Source organism: Aedes aegypti, chromosome 3 (genome assembly GCF_002204515.2).
Source record: "Aedes aegypti strain LVP_AGWG chromosome 3, AaegL5.0 Primary Assembly, whole genome shotgun sequence".
NCBI classification, from domain to species: Eukaryota; Metazoa; Arthropoda; class Insecta; order Diptera; family Culicidae; genus Aedes; species Aedes aegypti.
In genome coordinates this window covers 160276184-160285253 of record NC_035109.1, presented here as the reverse complement: position 1 = coordinate 160285253, position 9070 = coordinate 160276184, and the positions used below count along the sequence as shown (strand labels likewise).

General features: G+C 39.5%; 1 protein-coding gene across 2 annotated transcripts; it reads left to right on the top strand.

Moving 5' to 3' along the window:
• Positions 1-474: 474 nt before the first annotated feature.
• On the top strand, positions 475-8474 carry LOC5575802. Of its 2 annotated transcripts, none has more exons than XM_021849249.1 (4): positions 475-2026; positions 2129-2183; positions 7098-7142; positions 7213-8474. In XM_021849249.1, the coding sequence occupies exons 1-4, from the start codon at positions 608-610 to the stop codon at positions 8334-8336; spliced, it is 2643 nt and encodes an 880-aa protein (XP_021704941.1). In that variant the 5' UTR covers positions 475-607; the 3' UTR covers positions 8337-8474. The 2 variants fall into 2 exon arrangements, with proteins under 2 accessions (XP_021704941.1, XP_021704940.1); XM_021849248.1 differs by having other exon boundaries at positions 2126-2183.
• Positions 8475-9070: the final 596 nt, after the last annotated feature.

Genomic DNA, 9070 nt, shown 5'->3' with positions numbered 1-9070 from the left:
TCCTCACATGAACCTCTCAGCAAAAAATGATTGAGTTTGCATCACATCGAATCATAAATAGCCGTTTGAGTAAAATTTCATGCCAGCAAACGTAGCAGACATTAGAAATAATTAATCTTCTGCTTAGATTTATCAGCAACTTTGGAAAAAAACTGCTCCGCCGACTGAGGTTTTTAATAACAGTTAACTTTGAACACAATACTTTTCACTTTTTCAGCCATAAAAACGGTGGGCTGCATTTGACGTTTCGTGAGAGGGGAATCTGGGCTGCATATGACGTTGATATTTTTCCTCTTCGCGAGTCTCTCTCAGGTTTATTCCATTCACTGAATGGTACGTTTTTACCCGGGTTTAATTTGTCTTTGGTTTAAGTGTGATGTCATGAATTTATCATCAAGGTGTTTTCAGGTATTTCGAAAAGATCGATTAAAATTCTCATCATTGAAATTAATCGATCATTCTGTCAATAAACCCGCCATTTTTTTTACTGTGCCAAGCCAGCAGCCGTCCAAAAATTTGACTTTTCCTAAAACCATAATTTTTCAGGCATTTTCTGAAGTTTTTGTTGTGGGAAAATCTACCAGCATCAGAAAGAATCAGAAGCATCATGGAAAAGGCTATCGAACAAAAACTAGCGGATGCCCGAGCGCAAAGTGACAAAAAGGACGTGAATCCTCCTGGTGACAAAACATCGGACGATTCGAAGAAAGCTCCGAATTCGACGACCAAGAAGGATGACGGAAAGGAATCGGGACAAAAAGCAGCGAATGCTAGCGTAAATAATGACGGTAAGAAAGCTTCGTCGTCCGGAACTGCGGTGAAGAAACCAGCAATCCAGACGGCAGCCACAGGAACGCAATCCGGTACTAAGAATACCGGATCTCAATCCGGAGCAAATGCGAAGAAACCCGAGGGGAAGGTGACAAATCAGAAAGCGACCAACACCGGAAAGGCACCACCTCAAAAGGCAACGGGTTCCGCTTCGAGTCCGAAAAAAGTGGCCGCTAAGCCGTCATCGACTCCGAAAGCATCCGATTCAGGATCACAATCCAACTCGAATACAAGCAAAGATGGCACTAAGCCACAATCCGGATCAAACGTTGCGAAAAAGGTGGGAGGTGAATCTTCGAAAGAGGTAAAGATGGAAAGTGATAGCGACAAGAACCGTAAAGCGGAACAAAAAGATAAGGCGAAGGACGATAAATCTAAAACAGACAAGTCTAATGGCGATAGAGATACAAGTTCGAAAAATGATGATAAAAAGAAAGATCCAACAGAAAAGCGAGATGATCCTGGTGAACGAAGATCGCGGAGAAGAAGTAGAAGCAAATCCAGCCGGGAAAGATCCAGGAGTCCAATGCTGTTCCAAAGGAATTACCACTATGCTCGCAGTTTTGATCCCGATCATCCCCGCCGTAAGTTTGATGAGCGGAATTCTTCCTACAGACGCTCCCCGGATCGTAGACGATCTCGAACTCGATCCCCTTTACCACCCCGGAGGAGATCCCGATCTCCATATGCAAGGCGGAGTCCCTCTCCGAGGAGGTACGATTCGCGTCGTCGCAGTCCTCGGAGAAGATCCCGGAACTCCCAGGACAGGACGAGATCTCGGAGTCGATCGCGCCGTGATCGCAGCAGATCCTCGGATCGCAACCGGGATCCCAAGGTGTTGCGGGCCAAGAAAAGCTTCCTGGACGATTTGGCGGTGAAGTTTGCCCAAGAGGGCCGCGAGTTCCCCGAGCTAGAACAGTACCGGTGTGAAATCAACAGCCAGTTTGTTCAGTATCCGCAGTTTAGGAATCAGTTCTCCATTAATGCCGTGGAGCATCCCTGTGATCCCCCATACATGGACATGGATGGGTGTCCTCCGGGCGATCCGATGGGCACTCAAATTGTGTTGGCAGATCCTTACAACGCGTATCCGCTGTACGCGGAAGCACAGCCCATCGTGTCCTATCCAATGCTGGGCGAGCAGCTCGCGTTGCAATCGCCGGCATTGGATAGTCCGCAGGCGTCCCAGGAAGCGGTACGTAATTTTGGTGTGATCTATTTTTTGATTTATCAAATTTACTATGTATTTGAATCATTATATACTGAATAATATTCTTTTATAAATATTTCTAAGCAGTTTCAACAGGATAAAATCAATGGCGCTAATTCAGGGGACAGATCTAGAAGCACAGGTAAGCTTATTTTCAATTTAGTATATAAACATGATTGACAGCCCAACCTATAGGTAAATACTTGCACAAGGGACGAACGGATGCTCCTCGGGATCAGTTGTCACCTCAATGTGGAGTTCCCTTTGTTTGTACTGAGCAATATTGGCGCCTGCTGCGCCTGAATGCAGGTCAATTTGGGATGGGGAGGAAATGTTGACATGTTATTCACTCAAAGGCAGCCGTTGAGTCCTCTGCACTTTCACAAGAAACCCACGAGCTGTTTGTACCATGGGAAAAATAGAATTAAAGGATTCGTCTTGGAAACGACTCGCTTGATCATAAGAATTATAGACTCGTAACGCGGGTAGATCACCTTTTCGTGGTGCATTACGGGGTAAGATCCACGTAGTGTATTACAATCTGGACCCTACTCTCTCAAGTATTCACGATACAAAGTCCTTGTTAGGCGCCGTCCACAAATTACGTAACGCTTAGGGGGATGGGAGGCGTAGGCTCAAACGTTACGGTTCATACAAAAATTTGAAATTTTCCATACAAAAAGCGTTATGGACGGGGGGAGGGAGTCCAAAAATTGCCCATTTTAGCGTTACGTAATAAATGGATACCGCCTTACTGACATCAGTTTCTTAAGCCTGATTTGCTACTGAAAAGGAATCGCTAAAGAAATTTCTCGCCGATTCCTTGCAGGGATTTTCTACAGCGTCTCCCATTTGAACTGACAGTTCTTTTCAACTGCGTACTGCGATCAGAAAAAAAGCGCATTCTTGACCGATTCCTTGCAGAAATTTCCCATGCATCAAGATAGGCCGAGAAATTACTTGTCAGCAGCGAATCAGGCTTGAAAGTGAAAATATTTTACCTAGCAGATGGTTAACTTAACAAGGACTGTTCAATACTGGTAATCGATTATGTTCCATAAGAAGTGCGCTTTCGCTGAGATGTACACTTTCGGACATTAAAAATGCACTAAAGCCGTTTTCCCATACCAAATGGTCAACTTCAGATAGCTGTATCTCCGTCGTTTCTCAACCGAATCTTTTCAATTTTTCGTGATGAACTATTGACTGTTTAACGATAAACTTGCGACGATCGCCACCATATTTCATATAACGGAGGTTATTAGAACTAACTTGGAGGTGGTGTTTTGGAGGTTATTTGGCAATTTGTAGGTTAAAATCACCTCCAAACACTAGCGATTTTGCGGTGGGATGTTGACGTTTGATCACGAATAAATTACCTCAACCTTGTGTGACAACTATTGATTCAAAAGTTACAGATAGGTTGAATTTTGACAGTTTAGGCCACGTATTAACTTGGTATCTTTTGCACATTTGTTCATTAAGTGATAAAGAACAAATGCGCTGAAGATATCAAGTTTATTCGACGGACAGTTTTTCCGCTAGATCATGTTTTGTCACAATTCAATCTATCTGTAACTTTTGAATCAATAGTTTTCGCACAACTTTTTCGAAAAATTGAGGTAATTGTAATTTAACACAAACAAAAAATCGGTAGAGAAACGACGGAGATATAGCTATTTGAAATTGATTACTTTGTATGGGAAAACGGCTTTAGTGCATTTTATATGGCCGATACTGTTAGTCTCTATGAAAGGTGTAAACAACGGTACCTTTATATCACATTCGATTTTTTACATCAATCTCTGACAGGGTGTCTACTGATTTATAGAAATAAAATCCCCGGATATTCCCGTTTTTTCCACTGCCCATACTCGCAATACAGTCCCATTAGGAAAATCATGATGTCGAGAAAAACGCTTCTAAACATAAAACCCTCCATTTTCGTTTTTCCGCTGCTGTAAGTAATAAATGCCGGTGGCATTGCTCAATATAATATCATTGCAATGTGCAAAAACCGTAAATAATTTAAATTTAGTAAAACTGGTTGTTTTTTCTATCCAAATTAGGGTTATTGCAGATGGGACTCGTTATCCGAGTATTTCTCTCACTAAACGCTTAAATACCCGCATACCAGTCCCATTACTGAGGATTCGCTTACTTTGATATCGTGCACCTTGACACATTGTTGTTCAAGTTTACGATCGATTGCAATGCATTTTTCTTTTTGTAGCTTTCAGTCATCAACTATCTTTCAATAGTTATAATGTCCCTTGAAGTTCTTAAGCTGTACAGTGGTGATAGTAAATGAGAAAATGGTGAAGATTTCCTGAATTCAAATTAACCGTTGCGATCGGCCATATGGAAGGCTTGCTGAAATCGCAGCACGTGACGGGTGAAGGATTTGAAAACTATCAAAGAAAGGTAAATAGAACATGTTTTGGTCCACTTGATGAAGGCAAATGGCGGTTCCCATGATATAGATAATCCTGATGAGAGTCAGGAACTTATCTGTTTCTCGGCATTTGGTGCTGCAAACACTTAGTTTGACCATGTAGATACTGGCGACGATGTGCGTAATCTTGCGGCGGCCAAAGAAGCATTTCACTTCTTGTTGTTGGACTTCAGCCTGCCAGAGATTCTGATAATGATTGGCCGCAGGAAGCAGTAGAATGAATGGAGCAGTAGAATATTCTCAGGAAAACTATTTACAGGTAACTAGCCTGATGTGGTGTTAGTATAAATCGAAGAACAGAAGAAGTCGTTATGGTAAAACATTTTTTAAACAAAAATAAGAGTTTTTCTTGATAATAGTTGATTTGTACTTTCCTGATTTGTTTGATTGTTTTTATAAGGAAATGAGAATCGCAATGCAAGCTTTCAGAAATGATCACAGGAATAGGTTTAGTTGAATTTCTTCATAATCTTCGAATGGGACTGTTTTGCGGGTACTTTCAATATGGGACGCACATGGTTTGGTATTTTTTTCACATTTTGTCCATACAAAGACACAATTTGGAGTTTTATTTCAGAAAGTACACTAAAAATGAATACTATTTATGGAGCTAACTGAAAAGTGGTAAAAAATCAAATGGGACTGTTATGCGAGTATGGGCAGTCCAGGCCTTGGCAAAAACTTCCAAGTTCAAGAAACACTCAAAAATACAAAAAAATGATTCACGAATAGTTAATTCTGAATGACTAAAGATTGTTCTTACATGGCTTCGAAACACTTCGAAGAAAAAAAATCTCAAATTTCAATGGTTTTAATACATATAATGGTTATTGAAACTTTCATACGTACTCCAACAAGCATCATGAATATTCAACAAACTTGTGAAAATATGTTTAATTAGAGATTCGTTAATTTTTTTCACATTTTTTTTATTTTTACGTTTTTATTGGAGTAATCCTTAAGGAAATATATTCCGGAAAAATCTTTAGAGGAATCCTTGAACACGCAGAGAAACTCAAAAAAAAAACTTAGATGTTGTGACCTTTCAGAAATCTTTGAAAAAGTCAATGTTGAGCAGTCCATAATCATTTCTAGCAGGCAATTATGGAACTTTAAGAATTTCGTTGTGAGAAATCCATGGTAAAATTTTTAAAATAAATACTTTTGTAATTTCTTGAAAGAGTTTTAGAGAAAATAGTTTTTCCTAAGAATTATTTAAAAAATCTATAAGAGAATTCACGAGGAAATTAGTAGAGAATTAAAAACAAGAACTATCCTTGGGAGATTTTCTATTAAAAAGTGTTTGAACGAATTAGAGATGGGCAAAACGGCTCAATAAATTTTTGTAATAAAAAAATCCATAGCAAAATCTCTAGACGAATACTTTAAGAATTACTTGAAGAACTTTCTAAAAAAATAAGTTATGGTATCAAAAAAAGATTTGTTTTCCCATAGAATCCTTGGAGAAATTGAAGTAATAAATAGAATGGTCCTTGAACAAATAATCGGAGAAACTCCTGCAGATATTCGTAATGAAATTGCTGGATTTTTTCCAAGAAGATTGTTTTTTAGGTTTTCGGATCAAGATTACCTATACGATTTTTTTAGAATAATTTCCAGAGCATTCGAATTCACAGGACTGTTCTTTATAGGGTCGCTGGAAGTATTCATGAAAAAATTCTGGAATAATTTTCGAATCTCTAGACAGTAACTCCGGGAAAAATTGAAGGTATCGTAGACGGAATGGTTTCAAGAACTCGCTGTAGAATCCTATGAGAAATTACTTGATGACATTCTCAATCGAAGACACAGTAGATTTCATAGATATATTAAAAAAAAAAAACTAGTAGAGAAATTCAAAATCCTTGAATTTCAAGTTCCTAGAATCCAGAGTTTCTTGGAAATAGTTCACGGACATATTCTGGAGAAATTCCTGGAACAATATTTAAACTTTTTCTTGGTGGAACTCAATGAGAATTCCTCAAGAAATATTCAAGACGGGAATCCTTTATTTCAATACTGATCAAATGTTCTACAATACTTTATTTCTTAACTTATGAATAAACTCGTATTGTTATTTTTGCTAAGGAAACCCTACAAGAATACCTATGCCGATTAGTTTAGTTTTTATTCCATCAATTTTCATATTTAAGCGAAGATTATTCCAAAGTTTCTCCGAGAAATCACTCCAAACATTCTTCCATAACACATTGCTCCATTGTCATCCACATTGATACCGTTTTGGCTCGACAATGAAGAAGTCTGTAAGTCGCAGGTAAAATAGCCCTATCTGTCAAGAAAAGCAATATATTCGATTTTGAAGGTATTTTTGCTTGCCTTATTATATAATGATTTTCAGTATTTTCTATTTTTCTTCTGGAAAAATGAAGTGAAGTTTTAAAATTCAATTAGTGTTTTTCTTAAGATTCTTATGAAATGCTACGATTACATAGGATTTTAGCCATATACAAATTGTATCTGGGACAATCTTTACAAAATCCTAGGCAGAGTTTTTACACATAATCTTAAAACGAATTTTAGAGCATTTTAGTTATTCACTTTGTTTGAAGTAATTGTTAACAAATTTCTCTGTATTATCAGGGTCGCAACCTTCCGTACCGACAGAAATCTGGACTAAACAGGAAGGTAAATCGAACATTACTAACCTCGATATATTACCCTACAAAAGTTCGCTAAAAATGTACAATATTTCTAGTGAAACTCCGTATCAAACAGGCAATTAAACTGTTGGAAGATGCCGACAGTGGAAAGACTAAACCTGCCAAATTCTTGTACCGTGCGCCAACCTTCCACGGCAAAGGGATTAATGAGGGTCGATCGCCAGTTTTGAAAAGCGACAAAAATCCGACTTATGCATTCAGTTGCCGCTTTTCCGAAACCAGCGATCCATTTGGAAACGTTCCTCGTACGCTGAAACCCATCATTGATGTGCTGCGCATGGACGAGGGACACATATCGTACCGGATACTTCAACGCCACAATCTGAAGCAACAGGCGGTGATCACGGAGAGGGATAACCTTGCTCGACGACAGCAAGGAGCAACGACATCCAATACTGGTACTGGCTCATCCCTTCAGAAGACCACCCAAACGGATCCGACTGTATGCACCGATTGCTTATTGCGCAAAATAAAGGTCCGATATAATGGTGAAACTCAAACCGATATTGTTCGTACTGTCGATTCAGTTGCACAAACCAATCCGATGCCTGTGCAAGCTGTTTCGGAATTCGGCTCAATAACCGAACTCACGCCAAATCAAGTGCGTGCGGTTAGTGAATTGATAAAATACATAAAATTAACTGTAACCAGTGGTACGGTAACCGAAATGCGCGATTCTCTTAGGGACGATCAGGTTTACAATCTAAATAGTGATCTCCGAACGGCATATAACTACTTTGACGCGATGGTTGAACACAAGAACTCAACTGTCCCATCAAACAATGAACGCGAGGTAGGGAATGTGCCGTTTGATAAGACAGACGATTACACTGACCCGGACACGTTTATCGAGGATGAAAATTTCACCAACGAATACGAAGAAATTCACAAGAATTTTTGCGACGACGAGTTCGCTGAAGGCGAGGAACTGGAATCGTACAGCAATCCGCTGCTCCAAAGCCAACAAACGAGTTCACACCGAAACATGGACACCAGAGACAGCTATGGGCGGAACACCGGCAGCTCGTTCGGCAGGATGGGAGGAAATCCCGGAGGACCTAGTACAAGCGCGTTCCGTCAGCAGCAACACCGGCCAGGCGACAGACGAGAAGCGACCAAGGGACCCCAATTTGTTCCATTTAATAGAAGGAATTATTGAGTTAAGCGCAATGTTAAGCTAAGAATGTGAATATCCTGATAATCTGGGTAGTGCAAAGCTTTTTGTTCTACAGCAATGTAAACCTATTGTATCTGGAAATGAATACATGAATAAACTTCTTTCGATGTGCTACAACTATTTCGATTTTTTTTTCTAAACTAGCATTGGAAGACGACTACAACCTATGGAAATGAAGAGACACAGCATGATTCAATATGAGGATCCAGAGGCATCGTTTTTGATGAGATCAACTTTAGCAGATGTAAATGTATTGAGTTATCAATAAAGATTTGTATAGTATTTGTAGTATAAAATATACTTTGTAAACCTAATAGGTATGCTAATATTATAATGTTGATTTAATAAAGAATTAAAGAGGAATTCTGTATGGCAGGAAACAATCCTGCACAAGATGGAGGGGGGGGCATGTCCATCTTGCAACCTGAAAATTATTCGTCCGTTCCTGGCAAATCGATCGTTCCACGGTCATACCTCTAGCAGCCATGAAAAAACCTTCGGCGTCCCTCAAGGTGCTGTTTTAGGCCCGAAGCTCTACAACATCTTCACCGGTGACCTGGTGATGCAGTGTAGAACTAGCCCTCGTGCGTTAAAATACACTCAAATAAAGATTAAAAAAAAAAAAAAAAAAAACCTGGTGTTGCTTTATGGCGTGCAGTACTTTCTCTTCGTGGACAATACTGGGTTCATCGCAGCGGATAAGGATGCATAGTGAA

Excerpts from the sequence above, each read along its gene's own strand:
- LOC5575802 (XM_021849248.1), top strand. The coding sequence starts at position 608 with ATGGAAAAGGCTATCGAACAAAAACTAGCGGATGCCCGAGCGCAAAGT. Across the intron at positions 2,027-2,125 it reads CGCAGGCGTCCCAGGAAGCG|CAGTTTCAACAGGATAAAAT; the intron begins GTACGTAATTTT and ends AATATTTCTAAG. Across the intron at positions 7,143-7,212 it reads AATCTGGACTAAACAGGAAG|TGAAACTCCGTATCAAACAG; the intron begins GTAAATCGAACA and ends CAATATTTCTAG.